Below are 20,079 nucleotides of genomic sequence, written 5' to 3'. Positions count from 1 at the left end.
TTAAAGGAAAGCATAAACTGTATCTCTCTTCTGGTTTATGAAAGTAAAATAGTATCTCTATAATGAGTATTACTGAATATACCATAATGCATATAGTTATTAATATATTAAATACTGACGTGCAGAAGAGCCCTGGGAGAATGAAGAAGAAAGAAAAGGGCTGTTTTGCAAAAGCAAAATTACAAGTCAGCAAAGAATTTATATAACCAAGAATGATATACCAATTGCTCTAGTCCAGACAAGCAATACAGTAGATATTACTTTGAAAGTAAGAGAAAGAAGCCTAAAGACTATTTCATTGAACATGTGCTATCTAAAGTTGTCTTGAAACAAAAACTAGATTTAAAAAAAGGATTAGGGATCTATTTAAATGCAAGAACTGCCCTTCAAGCACACATGACTGAGAATACCCTTATGAACTATAGAAAATCCAAGCTCTTGGTCCCCAATTCCTACAACCTATAATTCAAAGAACATGTGCAAATGAAAGTGGCTATGCATCAGAATGAATCCCTACCATTTTTAGCACTAAATCAATTCTATTTTATAAGTTAATCTAAACAATATATGTAATCTTTCAAACATGATTTTTTTTCATTGTAATGGTTAACTAAAAAATGAATATTAAGGTGGTTTTAATTCAAAAATATTGTAACAACATAAAAATTCTGCTTTGCCTATTTTAAAACCACACTTCTAAACTAGGAAGAAATTAAAGATTAATGAAACAGATACTAATTTTATCAAGATTTAATACTTTTCATTTTGAAGCTATACATACTCATTACTATTAGAGCCCATGAACTGAGAGATATGTATGAATTTCTACAAATGTTCTTATTGAGATTTCTTGTTCTTAAATATAAAGATCTAGGCTAGTGGAAAATTCATTATAGCATCATCACATAAAAGCTTTTGTTTTTTTAAAAAACTGTATTTGATATAATAAGGTAAGCATAACACAGATTAACAGATTTGTTAATTAGTTTTCCCTGCTAGATATTATTAACCAGTGTTTTGTATTGTTTTGTTTCTTAAGAGTAATATATGTGTTATAGAGGCATTAAAAAAAAAATACAGGTTCTTTGTTTCATCCTGTCTTTCAACTTATAATGTTTGGAGTTAGGACCCAGGGACCAGGGTCCCCTAAGTGATTATTCAGCAATCTGGCAGAAGTCCTTAGACTAACACCTGAGAAGTCTCTACCAAGTTTCTTTCATGCTTTCTTAAATCTAGTGATTACGGCATAAAGGATACTTTCTCAAGTTTTATTTTAAGACACCATCAAAATATGATTTGGTGGTTACAAAGTTCAAACACTGAACTTAGCACTTTCCTTGAATTACCTCATTTATCTCCTCAAAACAACAGCATGAGATACTGTTCTTATTCACATTTTACAGAAAATGAAATAGAAGCACAGATATTCTGTAACTTGCCCAATATTCCTGTAAGACTAAGATATAAACAAGTCTTATTCCAGGGTCTATATCCTTAACTACATTAGATTGTCTCTTGAGAAATAAGGAAACTGTTAAAAGGTCTGCCAATTAGACAATATGAGCTAACTGTCATTACTGAAGCAAATAATGTAAAATAGTAATGGGAGAAGTGGCAACAAATTTCTATGTTGAATGTATACTGTGAAAAAACAAAGACAAACATTTACCAATGAGTAAGGGTAAATACACAGTATTATGAAAAGAGTGAAATGAAAGGAAGCTGCTGAAAGTCCGGTGTGGGATGAAGAATTACTCATTAGTGTGTGTGCAAGCAAGCCTAAGACATACATAACCTTTAACTGAGAATTAAGAAGATATATCTAGAAGAAATGAAAAAAATGTTGCTCTCGGAATGTAATTTGATGGTGATATGTGATTAGTTTTACTCTACGCACTCCAGTATTCTCAAGGAAAGTATTTCTCACATGAAAAAGCTTTAGAGTAGCTCCTATCTGAAACCAAGTCTTTAAAAATAAGCAGGAAAGCTCCACACAGGGGGCATGTCAGACAGTTATGGGGTGGTCAGTAAAAAGCTAGAAATTTGATAAGGCTGGAGTATAGGAAAATGAAAGGAAATGCTTGAACACTGGTGGAGATCTGATAATACAGAATCTTTTTATGGCAGAGAGGCTAGGCTTCATTTTTTGATAGAATAATAGGGCATCAGAGACTCTTAATTACATAGGTAAGTAATAAACTGAACTATGGTTTTGAAAAAAATAATTCAGACTGTAACACACAGAACGTGATAAAGAATGGATATAGCCATGATTTAAAATGGGTTTGCAGTAATTCTTGAAAAAACTGATATAGGCTTAATAGGCAGTGGTGATGGAGGGAGGGCAGGATCCTTATTTACTTTTAAGTAGTTTATTAAATAGTTGGAATTTGGTGACTCATTAGATGTAGAGAAGATGCTGAGAATGACCCATGTTTCAAGCTCAGATAATCTTCATGGTGAGTGCTGTTATTCACCGAGAGGGAATATTCAGAAGAGAAAGGCAAATTTGGTAGGAAGATAAATTTAAATTTTGGACAGTGTAAGTATATAAGGAGTCTTTAAACATCTCGATGTCAGCTAGAAGTTGGAAATATGAAACTTGAACCTTCAGAAAGTTAAGATAAAGATATGTATTATTATTACTGTACTGAGAGTACTTTATCTTTTTGGAATAGTAATAAAACTACAGAAAGAATGTTACAAAAAGTTACTGCTGTTGACTTATTTAAAAAAAAAAAAAAAAAAGTCATGCTCTAAAGCATGCAGAGTGGATATACAGTTCCAGGATGAAACCCTAGGGAACAACAATATTCAAGACGCAGATGAAGGAAGAACAGCCTGGGAAGCAGACTGAGAAGGAATGCTCAGAAAGAAAGAAGAATGCTAGAGTTTTATGATGGAAGGAATGGTCAACAGTCGTAGATGATGAAAAGACACCCAGTTGGACCAGAACTGCAGAGAAGATGCCAGTTTTAGCAATGAAGAAATCATTGGTGACGTCAGTGGTTTCCAGTAAGGCAACAAAATCAAAAGCAGATTTTTAAGTTTTATTAGTTTTTCTTATGTCATCTTAAGAATAAATATCTAAAGCATTACAATAATATAACAAATATAAATGTTACAACGGTGAAAAAAATTTATCTTTTCTTTTGAAATTACCTTTAGAACATATGACAATATCTTTAAATATACCTCAGTAAAAACAAATTTGAATCCTTTGAAGGCAGATTTAGCTTTTGACATAGAGCCAAAAGTCAATAAAAATCAGATCTGATGGTTCAAGTAAATAACCAAGCTGTGGATAGAACTAACCTTGTCTAACATGAATCATGAACATAATGCATTAAAACTATTCCCCAAAGTTATTAAATACTTATTATATTGCAGGCATTGTAAGGTACTAGATATATATGACCTATAAACTCACAGGATTGTAAGTTAGTAAGAAAAAAGATATTAAACCAGTAAACATACAAGAACAATCAGAAATTGTGAAAAGTGCAAATAAAGGAAAAGAAAAATGGTATGAGAGAAAATAGAAAAAAGTAACTCTGATTATGAGGATTATGGTTAAGAAAGGGGTTTCTGAATGTTGAAAACTGCAAGGTGCCATTTCACCTAAGCAAGGTCCAGAAAAGTAGAGCATTTCACACACACCATTAGTGTGAAGGCCTCAAGCCAAGGAAAGAGTGATAAAGTAGTGACGGGTGTGGTTCCTTATCTAGTTGACAATTCCCAATCTTAAAGAAACCTGTAATAACTTCCAGGGTGTCACCTTCAGGGTGTGTACAGAGGTCTTCATTAACCAAGTTGCCAAAATGACGCTGCTTAGTGATGAACTAATTAACCACTTAGGAATTTACTTTCCTATTCAAATGTACTTTCCATTTAACAGTAGCATCTGCCCCATACATTGATTCAGAGTTCTATTAAGTGTATTTTTTAATTAAAAAAAAATTTTTTTTACATTTATTTATTTATTTTTGAGAGACAGAGAAAGAGCACAAAGCGGGAGATGGGCAGAGAGCAGGAGACACAGAATTACAAGCAGGCTCCAGGCTCTGAGCTGTCAGCACAGAGCCTGACACAGGGCTCTAACTCACAAACTGCGAGATTGTGACCCGAGCCGAAGTCGGACGCTTAACTGATTGAGCCACCCAGGCGCCCTTAACTGTATTTTTTAAAATATTTTATTTTTAAGTAATCTCTACACCCAACGTGGGGCTTGCACTCACAACCCTGAGACTAGAGTCGCATGCTCTACTGACCAAGCCAGTCAGGCACTCCTTAAATGTATTTGTTCTTAATGAAACTGAAATTGAAGAGCAGCTTACATCACAGCTAATACCACTGGCAAATGAAAAGCTGTACATTAAGCTCCTTAAAATTAAACATAAGATGATCATTAAGTACCATGACATGATATTTATTTCAAAAGAATGCTATAAAAATCAAAGTACTAAGGCCCCTGGGAAAATAAGAGTCCTACAATAGTTCTGCCATAATGATTTATAATCATGCTAGGAGTGAAAATTGTGAGGTGAGTGAGTGGCATCATAAAATCTTGTTGGAAAAACTGACCAAAAGAAAATCAATACTTGAACAACCCTCTGGTCATTCTAAGAATTAATGTAAGTACGTTATAACTTTAATCTGATTAAATGGAAGGAATCTATTTGTATAACTTCCATATTTTAGAAATACAATTGCTCTAAAATCTTTTTTCAACTTATAAAATTTCAATCCTTGAAAGGCCTTTCTTCATATAGTGGAAGTGATAACTTCCACATGAAAAACTACATTTTGAATGACAGTTGCTAGGTGTACGTTAAAGTCTAGACATATTTACATTAAGATCATTTACTTACTCATCATAACTTTTCTGTACACTTTACTCAAAACCTATCCCATCTTGTTGCCACAAAAGAATTTCCATATAATGTAGCCACTTAGAATCATGAGCTGACTATAATTTTTTCTCTTATTCTCAGGGAAGGAAATGAAAGCCCAATTAAAAATTAAAAAATTAGGGGGCACCTGGTGGCTCAGTTGGTTAAGTGTCTGACTCTTGATTTTGGCTCAGGTCATGATCTTACAGTTTGTGGGTGCAAGCCCATGTCAGGCTCTGTGTAGACAGTACAGAGGCTGCTTAGGATTCTCTCTCTCAAAATAAATAAATAAACTTTAAAAAACATAATGGTTCTTTAAAAAAAAATTAAAAAGGAGGGAAGGTCTGTGCAGAGTTCTTGTCTTTTTAAGTATACCAAATTTAGAACAGATCCAGCCTTAGACGGGTTCTTTTTCTGTTGGAAACTAACTGGCTATCCTCCTACAGTCAAGATGTACTTTACACTGAATTATCCCAAGCCTCCAAAATTATCTACAGCCTAGGGCTGTAACTAGCCTCATAGTCCTTTCACCAGATTATTTCACTTAGAAACAGACCATTTGATCAGTATAATTTTAGAAACCCAAACTGTAACGCAAGGAATAGGCACATGAAGCAGTACTCCAAAAGGGATGGTACCTAATTCTTAGTTTACATAAGCTACAAAAACTTAATTTAAATTTTAAACACTGCAATGAGACTTACAGAAGCTACTGAAAGCTAGAAAACAATTTACATTGTGAATAGGATGTAACCAAAATATCACTTATTTGGTGCTGTATTTCCTCCAAAATCTATAGACATCAAAGAATATTTAATTCTTACTTCTCTTGCATCCATCACTGTCCCCACGCCAACTGTTAGAGCCATAGTTGGCACCTTCGATAAATCTCCATCAAAATATTTAGCATTTGCCAAAATGGTGTCCATCGCTAGAGTCTTTAATCTTGTCCTTGACACTAAACTGGATCCTGGCTCATTGAAAGCGATATGGCCATCTGGACCAATTCCTTTTAAAAGAAGTATACATACACATATACACATAAAGTAAATAAGGTTTCCCAAAGTTCAAGTTGTTTTAAAGAGCAAAGTCATAAACACGCTCACCTTGTTTTATTTGATAGCCGAATATCTAATGCTGCATGAAAATATTTGTTCCTGTATTTGATTCAACAAGTATTTCAATGTTTTCCACATGCTTAGCACTGAGCAAGAACGATTGTAATAGCAGTAAAATTAAGTAGTACCTTATATCAGCATAACACTTCACAGTTTATAAAGCATTTTTGCATCTCAACAATACATATTTAAAAATCTTTAAGATAGTCTTATTAGGCCTATCTATTTGCCTCATCTCCCCACCTGTTTTTGAGCTCAACGCTTTGTTTTGAGTGCAAGCTTCTCCCGCTTGCACTCTCTCAAAAATAAACAAAGAAACTCTGGCATTCAAGGGTAATACATGACTTATTCAAGATAACAATTTAGTAAATACTGAGACAAAACTGAAATCTAAATCTTCTGATGCCTAACACAGTGGTGTTTAATACTTTAACTTGGCTTGGTTCTAGTCTAGATGGGGCCATTAACTACTGGACCTCCCTGTAGCAGTTTCCTCACTTACAAAAATGTCTAGAACGGATAATACTGGGCAGTAGTTTGCTTCAGACTTTTTTGACTAGAAATATATTTGACACTGCATCTAGTAGTACACATGTAAACACATAAACACAAACCAAAGTAATTAAAAACAAGAATGCATGAAACAATACTTACCCTGCTAGGAGCCATTGTATTTAATTCTATTTCATTAGCAAAACACACAAAAGGGAAATGCTAAATGTGAATGACTATATTGATTTCATGACTTAATAATGGGTGACAACTACAAGTTGAAAACACTGCTTTAAACAGACATACTGACAGTTCTAATATTCTAGGATCGCCTCTAAATAATAGATGGGAACATGACATTCCTTATTTGAATGAAATTGGAAGCAAATCTTTTTGTAAAATGAAGAATCTCTATAGCATGAATAAATCAAGTTTTACACATGGGTACTCTAATAGATTTCTGGCAACCTCAATGAAAAAATAAACTCATACGTTCTGAGTCAAAATATCTGTTACATTTATATTCTTCATATTAACTTTAATGATAGATATGTGTATTTTACTGACTCTTAACCTACAAGTCTAACCAATTTCTCCCAGATTACAACAAAGCAAAAATGACAACAAATAACCTGGTTTTGATGGAAGAAATGAAATCTAAGGGAGCAGATATAAGCTACCAAAGCACTACATTCTAGAAATTTTTAATGTGGTGACCTAAAGTCTGACCTACATGTGGTTAATATGTATGGACTTTTTCCATTAGTGTATATCTGCTTGTTAATAAAATTTTTAAATTAAAAATATGAATTTCTCTCTAGGTTGGTAAAATTGTTCTGTTTCTCCTCTTAAGTGTACATCGGTGCAAATATTTACATTTTTCTATTTATGTATAAAGAAGAAAGGATAGAACCATGAAAATAAAAGTTCCAGAAAAAATAGGAAGTCCTCAAGGATCAACACCAGTGTTGTCAGTGGTGATGTGGGTCATACAAAAGTGTACAGTACGGCTGAAATTATCAGTAGTGTCAATACAGCCCCTTACTAACCAAGAGTAACTATCAGAAATTGAGCTTCCTGATATATTTTAAAAGCGTTCAGAATGTTTCATAAAGCTTTACAAAACTGTCTTTAAAATAATCATGAAATGTAACAACCATGGCAAATTCTCAGTATTTAAGTCAACCTAATACATTAGCACCTTTATGAAATATCTCTAAAACCTCACGATCTAGATTACATGCCTTTCCTATGTCCCTAAAGTTCTGTGGGGTAGAATGTAAATTTCACTGGAGTAAGGACTCTCTCTCTATAACCTTACTTACTTACTTAATTACTGTATCCTTACCTCTTAGAACAATACAGGACACATAGGAGGCCCTCAATAAATAATGGCTGAAGAGATGAACAGATGGTTGCTATTCTTTGGTATGCTCAGTATACTTTCTCCCTCCTCCTCCTACACTGCTCTGCTTCCCTCACAATGGAGGGGACCTTAATCTACTCTGTATCTCTCCGAGGGAGGATGATTGTGGTCTAGTGATAAATACTTGTCCCCAGCTGAAACAATCAGAATTTCTCTCAGGAAATTCTGAAAATTGAGCAAGGATGCAGAAAAGAAAAAAAGGTATCTAGAGCTGAGGTATTTGATGATAGCACTGCAGGAGAGGGTCCATGAGTTCCTACTTTGGAGATCTCAGGCTCCTTCATTCTTGTTCTTCCAAAGACTTGGCTGTTTCAACCCGTCTCCAAATTCTGTGAGTTAGCCTAGAATCATTCCAATTAATTCACTTTTGGTCCCAAAATAAGTCACAGTTACTTTCAAACCAAAGAATCTAATCATGTAACCAAAGAAGAAGGTTAAAGTTTTCCCCACTGTCTTATTTTTATTTTTTTAAAAACAGTACCTTAAAATAATTTTAAAGTTAGTAATACCTTAGTTTATTTATAAAATTTCATATTTGTATATTTTATTGCTGGGGGTAGGTAAGGGATTACACGACACACTTTGCTCTTTCTCTTAACAAATCTGTCGTCACAGAAAGAATGAGAACTTCAGAGATTATACATTTTCCTTTTTTCCTTTCTACTGAGGAAAGGGAATTCCTATTCTATTTACCAGGAGTAAGAAATGATGTGTTGATAGTCTTAAGCTCTTCTTATCCTACTATTTCAAATTCAGGTGTAAGGAATAGGAAAACCCATTTTGGCCTCAAGCCCAACCTGAAATCTCTAATCCAACTTTACCTTTATTAAGGCTGTTATTTTGATCCCATTTGGCTCAGTTCTTAGTGTTTTTATTAACCAACAAACCCTGGAACAAAAGAAGGGTAAGTGATAAGACCCAGATACCAAGCCTCATCTTGAAAATCCAATAACAAACCTTGATCAACAAAAGCAAAGAATCAAATGAGATTCTTTCATGAGTATACATCCAATAATAGGGTACCCCCAAATAGGAAAAAGTTCAAAGAAAATGCAATAAGCTAACCCTCCTCCCTGTATACACAGAGTAATTATGTCCTTTGAATTGACCATGACATGACTACAGTGAAGATGTTAATGTAAGAGGAAGGAAATCATCTTTTTATATACATATACATATATATATATATGTCAGGGGAGAATGACTACAGGAAGCTTAAGAACAAAAATTGGTTAGAAAACAGGTTCTTTCTAGAAGTAAGAGTCAGTCATAAACATAAATAACTATAATTTATACTCTATCTGTTCCAAATGGAAAACTAAGGTGACTTATAGTAAGGTAATATACCAAAATCTAAAAAGAAATGAGAAATGACTTAAAGCTATGGGGAAAGAAGAAAGTCCTACTAGAAATCTTTGATACGAGCACCTGGGTGGCTCAGTCGGTTAAGCATCCGCTCCTGGTTTCAGCTCAGGTCATGATCTCATGGGCCGTGGGATTGAGCCCCACGTCGGACTCTGAGCTGACAGCACAGAGCCTGCCTGGGATTCTCTCTCCCTCTCTCTCTACCCCTCCCCTCCACTCTCTCTCTCTCTCAAAATAAATAAATAAACCTAAAAAAATAAAAATCTTTGACAAGGGACATTCAACCTTACACATCACTTTAAGTTATAAATGCTTTCTGAGAAGCGGACAGAAAAAGAAAATGGAGTTTAGTTCTTATGTTTTCCCCCCAACCCCAGTAAATTCTATTTCCTAGCATTGAATCCCCAAGGGATTTGTCACATGGATCCTTATGTAAGGCAAATAAATTAACAGGAAAAAAGATATTCAAATGAAAAAGTAAACAAGATATTTTTCATTAAGCCATGTTTAATAATGAACCTCTAATAACTACCATGCCTTTTTGTATGACGGTAAATGAGTGCAAATATGTCTTGATATAACTAAAATATAGACACATTATGTATAATTATATTACAGTAATTAGGTATACATTATAGTAATTCTACTTGATTTTGGTATGTAGTTTAGAAAATATGAAGAATGCATGGGGAATGCATTCCTTCAACATTCCCCAATACAAACTGCCTTAGTCTTGATACTGACAAGTACAAATGGTAATTATCTCAGAATTAAGCCATATGGACAAAACTGGAATGCAAATGCTTTCCAGGAATACTGAAATATTAGCAAATTTTATTAAAACATAGATAACTTCCAATTTTGAAAAGCAAAACAGCCTAGCTTGGATTCTTGCTCAGAGAACAACCATCCCATCTATAAAAGAAAGTAAATGATACCGGCTCTGCTATGTGGAGATAAAAATTTCCTCAAAGAGAAAATTTCAATCTCACTCAATACGCTTAGAAGTAACCCAGTAAAAAAGCAGGAAATTCAATAAACTACAGAACAATTATTTCAGCATCTACAGTTCAGAAAGAGAAGACTGATGTACCAACCACTATGCAAGACGTTTTACATGTTATAACATAGTTAGTTCTCACAAGTTTTGGAATGGTTAATATTAATTCCTGTTTTACAAATGACTTAATTATACTGAACTTCAATAAATTTCTCAAAGTCATATAGATAATAAGTGGCCAAAACAGAATGCAAATTTATGCCTGACTGTAACACCCAAATTTTCCCCAAGGGCAATCAACCACCTCAACCATACTTGGCCACCTCAACCATAAATTAACGTCAACGTACAGCTCTACTAAAGATCTAATTCATGTACTTTTAAGCAATCTTCTAGTAAATTAAATATAAGATATATCCAGAGAACTTAATGTTAGCTTAGAGCTTTGGCATGTTTAATTGCATAATAAAAACTCCGGCACAAATCAATTTTAGCTCCAGTTTAGTTGATGTTATTCTTATGGTAATTAATTAGCTGTCCCACAGGCTTCATAATAATTACAGAAAACCATGTTGTCGGGCGCCTGGGTGGCGCAGTCGGTTAAGCGTCCGACTTCAGCCAGGTCACGATCTTGCGGTCCGTGAGTTCGAGCCCCGCGTCGGGCTCTGGGCTGATGGCTCAGAGCCTGGAGCCTGTTTCCGATTCTGTGTCTCCCTCTCTCTCTGCCCCTCCCCCGTTCATGCTCTGTCTCTCTCTGTCCCAAAAATAAATAAACGTTGAAAAAAAAACATTTAAAAATAAAAAAAAAAAACAAAACATGTTGTCACTACAAAGAAAGACACTTCTGGAGCACCTTGGTGGCTCAGTTGGCTGAGCGTCCAACACTTGATATTGGCTTGGCTCAGGTCATTATCTTGCAGTCATGAGATCCAGGCCCACATCAGGCTCCACCACTTAGAATTCTTGCTCACCCTCTCTCTGCCCCTCTCCCTTCCCTACTCGCATGCACTCGAGTGGGCACACTTTCTCTCTCTCAAAATAAATAAACATTAAAGAAAAAACATTCCTCCTATTTTCAATGGTATGTCATGCACACACATGTGCACGCATGCGCATGTGTATATATTATATATGTATGTTTGTGTGTATATATATGTATATACACATATATGTATACATACATATATACATATTTTAAGTGGAGTTTAGCCAATTAAACATTTATTTATTTGGAGTTTATAAAGATAATTATACAGCTTAGTTCATATTAACTAAAGGGTGATGATAAAGTCTTATATCATTCTTAACTGACTTTTTAAGTGAGATGAAGCCATTTAAGTGATCAGTACAGAAATGCTAAAATCTATCTGTTCCACATGCAAACGTTTAGAGACTCAACCCTGTAATTTGGTAAGAAAGCTGGGCTGGAATTGTAAAGAAATTGTAAAAGGTAAGAATAGTATTTAGTTAAAGAAACAGCATGCATTTTGTAAGATGTGATTAATTGTGAATTCTAAACAGATAATAGAAAAGTTTAGCAGGCATTGGGACTTATTTCTCAAGACATAATTTAAACAATTCTAACTTAGAACCTTAAGATTACTGTTGATGAAAATAAAAAATAAAAATCAGTATGGATATTATAGACAGTTACAGGTGTTCCCCACATCACACAAAGAGTAATGACAAAATGTTTTACATACCTCCAACAAAAAGGTCAATTCCTCCAGCTTCTTTTATTTTTTTTTCAAAAGCATCACATTCTGCTTGTAAATCTGCAGCATTCCCATCAAGGATATGAGCATTATTTGGATCTATATCAATATGCTTAAAAAAGTTATTCCACATATAAGAATGGTAGCTTTCAGGATGATTTCTGGGAAGTCCTAAATTAAAAGTTAATATATAAAAATGTAAGTATTTCTAGGAATAAATCCAAAGTTTGCTTTTCTGATTAAGCCACAGATGCTATTTAAAATATATAACTTTTCTACAACCATATTCAATTTAAAGGCATTTTTATGTGGAATATACGCTCATTATATTCCAGACATTATATTAACCACCTTACATGTATGTATCAGTTCAAATAATTTGTACAACATCTATGGAAATACTGTTATCATTCCTATTTTATAGATGAACATCAAAAGCACAGAAAAATTAAGTAAACTTTCCCAAGGTCACACAGCTCACAGAGAGGCTGGAATTCAAACACAGAAGTCTAGTTCACATGCATTTAATCACCGTACTTCACTTCTCAAACACAGAAAATTTTACCAATGGAACTGATTTGTGTTAAGCTCCACAGAAATTAATCTGCCATACCTCTGAAATGTTGGTCTATGTTTCTAATCTATTCTTCCTGCATGCAAGCAAAGTATACTGAATCCTAACAGTTCTTTGACTATCACTTGGGCTACCATTAAAAATGTATTCTTGTGTTCCCTGTTAAGCAAGTTAACAATGAATCATAAAATCTTCACAGCCATAAATATAAATACATTTATATCTGAAAAATCTTTATTTTACTAATTACTTTTACATACATGGTACTCAATCCATCTCCACAAAACCAGTTTTAACTCTGCCTTAGGAAAAAACAAAGAGGGGCGGGGGGAGGCAACCCTGGGTGGCTCAGTGGGTTAAGCATCCGACTTCAGCTCAGGTCATGATTTCACGGTTCATGAGTTTCTCATGAGTTTCAGAGATCCCCTGCACTGGGATCTCTGCTGTCAGCACGGAGTCCGCTTTGGATCCTCTGTCCCCCTCTCTCTGCACCTCCCCTGCTTGTACTCTCTCTCATAAATAAATAATAAAATATGAAAAAGAAAAAAAAAAAAGAGTAAGAACTGTGAAGGGACTGGCTCAAAGCTGCATGGCTGATGAGTGGCAGAGCCCAAGATGAATATAGATCTTCTGATTTCTAGTCCCATATTCCTTCTGCTATATCATGCTGGCATCACAAAAATAGATTTTTTAATGTTTTTATTTATTTTTGAGAGAGAGACTGACTGAGCACAAGCAAGGGAGGGGCCGAGAGAGAGGGAGACACAGAATCAGAAGCAGGTTCCAGGCTCTGAGCTGTCAGCACAGAGCCTGACTTCAGGCTCATACTCACGAACCGTGAGATCGTGACCCGAGCCGAAGCTGGATGCTTAACCGAATGGGCCACCCAAGCGCCTCCCTCCCCCAAAAATATAGATGTTTTTAATATAAACCCCCAACCGCACCAAAAGGCAGCACATTATCTTCTAGAAATAGTCATATTACATTCAAAACATAAATTCAAATAATGTATTAATTCTCAAACTATATTCTTTTTATTTAACATATTCAAATAATATATTCAAACACAGCTTACCTACATATTCATCCATGTTAAAGGTCTTCACATATTTAAAAGAAAGGTCTCCATTCTTGTGATATTCTATTAGTTTTTTATAACATCCTAATGGTGTACTCCCTAAAACAGATAAAGATTCCATTTTCTAACTTAACATGAAAAATATATTTTAAAAATATTTATATTAACTTTATTCTGTTAATGATATTCTCTATTTCTAATTTACTAGGGAAACCATTATTCATTTAAATACATATTCAATTAACAAATATTTTTTGAATTATACACACATTTGCAAAGTACCTTAAGGCTTAGTAAAGTAGAATTTGCTAAAGAAAACTAGAAATCTGTCAAAAGAAATTATAGTTTGGAAAATGATTCTAGAGTTGTTGAATATTTGGAAATAATGGATACTCCAAGATTAGAAACTTCTAGGAAGCATATGTGAATTAAAAGAAAAATAGGGTCGCCTGGGTGGCGCAGTCGGTTAAGCGTCCGACTTCAGCCAGGTCACGATCTTGCGGTCCGTGAGTTCGAGCCCCGCGTCGGGCTCTGGGCTGATGGCTCAGAGCCTGGAGCCCGTTTCCGATTCTGTGTCTCCCTCTCTCTCTGCCCTTCCCCCGTTCATGCTCTGTCTCTCTCTGTCCCAAAAATAAATAAACGTTGAAAAAAAACATTAAAAAAAAAAAAAGAAAAAGAAACACCCCACCTTTTGAGAAAAAGCTTTTTTAGAGAAGGATTTGTAGCATGAATGATATATAAATAGGTCAAGTTGACCATTTAATGAAATCAAAAGGGAAACCAGAGCTAAATTTAAGTATTGCCTCCACTTTCAAAATAGACTCAGAACTTGGCAAGGACTCATTGAGGAACCTTAGCCTTTATGATTTTAACTGGAGGTTCTGTGTCTTATTTTGTGTTATCTTCAGCATGTACTAGCTAAAATGTATAAAGTAAAATGACTTCTGGGAAATGGGATCTTGGCTTTGGATACTTCATCTGAGTCTTGATTTTATTGTTTTATAAATGTGATTGTTTTACAGGTTTTATAAAATTGAAATCAGTTTGATAGTGCTACATGACATGGACAATAAAGAAAAATAAATTAAGCCACTTGAAGACAGCCTCTGTTTTTAAAATTGCTGTATTTTTTCATTTTAACTACAAATTGGAAGGGTAGATTGACTGCATCCTTAACAAGTGACCTGGCCCTCCCAATCCTAGCTGGAGTATTGATTAATTCCTAATCTATTCATCATCATAAAACAAATTATACAAAAAACAAAACAAAACAAAAACCGCATGCACACAAAATTTCTGCTAAAGTGGCAGACAGAATATGACAGGAGTAATCAGTCTTCAACAAAAAAAAATACAAAGCGAATTCTAGAGTAGTAAAAAGACTGCCTTTCACTTGAGATGAAAGAATAATACAAGTGGCTGCAAATAATACATCGTATAGGTTCAGAGAACAGAAGTCTAAAAGAATTTCTTAAAACTAAAGAAAACATACTGTTTTCAACTCTAATTAATAATTTAATGGTCAAATTTCATAATTCCATCTCTAAGAACTATGGCCCTCTAATATAAAACTTATCTAACAGATGGATAAATTGCTTTTTTTTTCTTCCTTTCTAGAAGCATAAACAAATCTGTGTTTGTTTCGGTGTCAGGAGAATAATTATAGGATTCCTTCCTTAATTTAAGAATATATGAATAAAAAAAGTAAGAAGTTGGGGCACCTGGATGGCTCAGTCGGTTGAGTGTCCGACTTCTGTTTAGGTCATGATCTCAGGGTTTTCCGTTTGAGCCCCACCTGGGGCTCTGTGCTGACAGCTCAGAGCCTGGAGCCTGCTTCAGATTCTGTGTCTCCCTCTCTCTCTCTCTGTCCTTCTCTCACTCAACTCTTCCTCTCTCTCAAAAATAAACAAACATTAACAAATTTTTTAATAAAAAAAAAAAAAAAAAAGAGAAGCGCCTGGGTGGCTCAGTCAGTTAAGCCTCCGACTTCAGCTCAGGTCATGATCTCGTCGTGGTTTGTGAGTTCGAGAACTGTGTTGGGCTCTATGCTGAGAGCTCAGAGCCTGGAACCTGCTTCAGATTCTGTGTCTCCCTCTCTCTCTCTCTGCTCCTTCCCTGCTCACTCTCTGTCTCTGTCTCTCAATAATAAATAAACGTTAAAAAAAACTAAAAAAAAAAAAAGTCACAATGGTGATGACAAAAAATAACACATTCACTTTCTAGTTGTTTTTTTTTTTTAATTTTTTTTTTTCAACGTTTATTTATTTTTGGGACAGAGAGAGACAAAGCATGAACGGGGGAGGGGCAGAGAGAGAGGGAGACACAGAATCGGAAACGGGCTCCAGGCTCTGAGCCATCAGCCCAGAGCCTGACGCGGGGCTCGAACCCACGGACCGTGAGATCGTGACCTGGCTGAAGTCGGACGCTTAACCGACTGCGCCACCCAGGCGTCCCTCACTTTCTAGTTTTTAATCAAAGTGGCTGAAGAAAAAAATAATGAAATATATTGGTACATAGTGAACTGGTTAAAGAAACTTCATTTTAGTGCCCACTTTGCAAAATTTACTAACATAATTATTATCAAGTGTTTACTATGATACAGATAAAACAAAGATTAAAACTGTTTCTATCCTAAAAAAAACTCACAAGATTAGGCAAATACAAATAACCATAACAAATAAAAATGTTGTAAATAACTTATAAGAAGTTTGCAGAACTGTTGTAAATCAAAGAAGAAAAGATTACAGTTTTGTTTGTTAGAGGAAGGATTAAACAAGATGACATTTCATCAGTCTTGAAGAAGGGGTAGAATTCCAATAGTCAAAGATAGGGTTGAGTTGTAATTGAGAACAGATAAAAGAGGGAGGAGGTTGAGAGATAACATTTGTATGCTTACCTTATGACAGCTATACTAGTATTTTTTTTAAATTTTCTTTTAGTGTTTATTTATTTTTTGAGAGAGGGGCACAGAGCATAAGTGGGAGAAGGGCAGAGAGAGAGAAAGATACAGAATCTGAAACAAGCTCCAGGTTCTGAGCTGTCAGCACAGAGCCTGACGCGGGGCTCAAACTCCCTAACCATGAGATCATGACTTGAGCCTAAGTTGAACGTTTAACTGACTAAGCCACCCAAACACCCCTTAGCTATACTGGTATTTTTACACATCAGCTCATGTAAATCACACAACCTTGGGAAATTGGCATGATCTTTCCCATTTTGAGGACTGAAGAATTGGGTCAAAAAGATTAAGGAATTTGCCAACTATCACATGGCAGTGAAGCCAAAGGTTCAAGAGATTCTGTCTGGTTCCAAGGCTCACATAGTTTTCATTACTTAATATACTAGCAACATGAGTGAAAGTAAAGCCAGCAAGTTCAGGTCTATTCTTTGAACTATAAGCAGTCTAATTATCCTATCATGATTCAGAGTAAGAGAATCAGGGAATAAGTTTGAGAGGCAGGAAGCATGCAGGCCCTTACATGTGAAGCTTGTTAAGATCACATCAATAAATACCAAGTAGATATTCCCCAGAAACTGTGCTTTGTGGAGGGAGAATTACAATACTGCTGTCTGCAATTACAGAAATGTATACTCAGGGCTGCCCAGGTGGCTCAGCTGGTCAAGCGTCTGACTTCAGCTCGGGTCACAATCTCATGGTTTGTGAGTTTGAGCCCTGCATCAGTGTCTATTCTAACAATGCAGAGCCTGCTTTGGATTCTCTCTCTCCACTCTCTCTCTGCCCCTACCCCACTCATACCCTCTCTTTCAAAAAAAAAAAAAAAAAAAGAAAAGAAAAAAAGAAATGTATATTCAAACTTCAAAAGCAAGGAGGAGAAGAGAGCATGATTAACATTGACAATGGTCAATGAAGGAGGAAACAAAAACATCCACGAAGGTTTTCCAAAATACTCCTTGGCAAGTGCACTACTAGGCAGTTAGACTATCTAGAACTAAAGCAAAAGTTGTAGATCTAAACACACAAAAGCATGTTTAGGACTGCTTGCATTTGTGACTTTGAAGATTTCCTGCCCCTAAGCTAAAATTACTGTTTAGTTATACATCGTATTTAAAACAGAATAATCAAAGCAACTAGCCTGAGTGTAGCCCTGGTTTGCAGTAAGCAAACAGATACAGAGGCCATATTCAACCATTGGGGCTCATGTATCAAAAATGTGGGTGCTGAGGGGGCCAGTCTGGTGTGTACAATTTTTACAAAGCCTCCTTTGCCTGGACCAAAGACAAAAAGCAAAATAACAAATGAATGAGCTAAACAATACCTTTCATGAAAATTATACAAATGGAAAAAATTATGATTGTAGCTTTTATGTAGTTAGCACATATGGGGGAAGGAGCAGAAGGAAAAAAATACTGTTTTAAATAAGACACACTTATGGGAACCTTAAATTCACATAGTATTAAAGTACACAAAGGAGTGAACGAGCACCACCTTATCTGTGCCTCAAACAGCATTATCAGCTATTAATAGCCTCATCTTTCTTAAAGGTAAGGAAACCAAAGATCAGGGGTGAGGAATATATGCCTTGCAGTCACCAAGAAAGTAGCAGCTCTGATTCCAGGTCCAATACCCTTTGCTGTGGAAGTCAACAATATCAAATTAAGTGAGATCATGAGATCAATATCACTACTTGGTTAATTTTTAAGAAAAACCTTAATAGTGAACTAAATACAATAAAACATGAAATTAATACTTAATTGTCATGAAACATATTGTCATGAAAACATATCAGTCTTCAATTTTTCACTCTTAATACTTCTATAATAAAAAGAAAATACACACAGGAATAGTAAAGGGCTAATAAGATAGTAAGAGTATATGAGGCAGAGAAGATGAAATGAAGAGACAATAGTACATACTTTTGGTACCTCTTAATGATTACTGAAAAGACTAATTCTACTAATTATATGAATAGGAAAAGCAATATCCCTCAAAAACCATACAATACCTAGGAATAAACCTAACCAAAGTGGTAAAAGATCTGTACATTGAAAACTATAGAAAGCTTATAAAAGAAACCGAAAAGGACACAAAGAAATGGAAAAACATTCCATGCTCTTGGATCACAAAAATATTGTTAAAATGTCAAAACTACCCAAAGCAATCTATACATTCAATGCAATCAAAGTAAAAACAGCATTCTTCACAGAGCTACAACAAACAATCCTAAAATTTGTATGGAACTACAAAAGACCCTGAATAGCCAAAGTAATTTTGAAAAAGAAAACCAAAGCAGGAAGCATCACAATTCCAGACTTTAACCTGTATTACAAAGCTGTAATCATTAAGACAGTATGGTGCTGGCACAAACACAGACACAGATAAATGGAATAAAATAGGGAGACCAGAAATGGACCCACAAATATACGGCCAACTAATTTTTGACAAAGCAGGAAAGAGTATCCAATGGAAAAAAACAGTGTCTTTAGCAAAAGGTGCTGGGAGAACTGGACAGTGACATGCAGAAGAATGAAGCTGGACCACTTTCTTACACCATACACAAAAATAAATCAAAATGGATGATAGACCTGTGAGACAGGAAACCATCAAACTCCTAGAGGAGAAAACAGGCAAAAACCTCATTCAACATCGGCCACAGCAACTTCTTACTAGACATGTCTCCAGATGCAAGGGGAATACAAGCAAAAATGAACTATTGGGACCTCATTAAGACAAAAAGCTTCTGCACAACAAAGGAAACAATCAGCAAAACCAAAAGGCAACTGACAGAGAGGGAGAAGACATTTGCAAATGACATACGCATAAAGGATTAGTATCCAAAATCTATAAAGAACTTACCAAACTCAACACCCCAAAAAACAAATAATCCAGTCAAGAAATGGGCAGAAGACACGAGTTGACACTTTGCTAAAGACATCCAGATGGCAAACAGACACATGAAAAGATGCTCAACATTACTTATCATCAGGGAAATACAAATCAAAACCACAATGAGATACCACCTTACACCTGTCAGAATGGCTAACATTAACAACGCAGGAAACAACAGATGTTGGCAAGGAAGTGCAGAAAGGGGAACCCTCTTGCACTGTTGTTGGTGGGAACGCAAACTGGTGCAACCATGGTGGAAAATAGTGTAGAGGTTCCTTAAAAAATTAAAACTAGAACTACCCTAAGACCCAGCAATTGCACTACTAGGAATTTATCCAAAGGATACAAAAATGCTGACTTGAAGGGGCATATACTCCTCCATGTTTATAGCGGTGCTATCAACTACAGCCAAATTATGGAAAGAGCCCAAATATCCATCAACTGATGAATGGATACACTGATGGACAAATATCCATCAACTGATGAATGGAATACTACTTGGCAATGAAAACAAATGAAATCTTGCCCATGCAACAATGTGAATGGGTCAGGAGGGTATTATGCTAAATGA

The 20,079-nt window shown here is 35.3% G+C and overlaps 1 protein-coding gene across 2 annotated transcripts in view; it reads right to left on the bottom strand.

Moving 5' to 3' along the window:
* The window catches only part of GNPDA2 (glucosamine-6-phosphate deaminase 2), a 30,988-nt gene that overhangs the window by 6,824 nt on the left and 4,085 nt on the right, over positions 1 to 20,079 (bottom strand). For both annotated transcript variants that reach the window (XM_043572746.1, XM_043572747.1), the window contains exons 3-5: positions 13,658 to 13,759; positions 11,997 to 12,179; positions 5,717 to 5,901 (exon numbers count right to left, since the gene is read on the bottom strand). In XM_043572746.1, coding sequence (XP_043428681.1) covers positions 5,717 to 5,901; positions 11,997 to 12,179; positions 13,658 to 13,759 — 470 coding nt within the window. The remainder of the gene's footprint in view (positions 1 to 5,716; positions 5,902 to 11,996; positions 12,180 to 13,657; positions 13,760 to 20,079) is intronic.

Source organism: Prionailurus bengalensis, chromosome B1 (assembly GCF_016509475.1).
Source record: "Prionailurus bengalensis isolate Pbe53 chromosome B1, Fcat_Pben_1.1_paternal_pri, whole genome shotgun sequence".
Classification (NCBI taxonomy): Eukaryota; Metazoa; Chordata; class Mammalia; order Carnivora; family Felidae; genus Prionailurus; species Prionailurus bengalensis.
The sequence above is the reverse complement of the archived record's forward strand: the minus strand, read 5'-3'. Positions and strand labels throughout refer to the sequence as shown.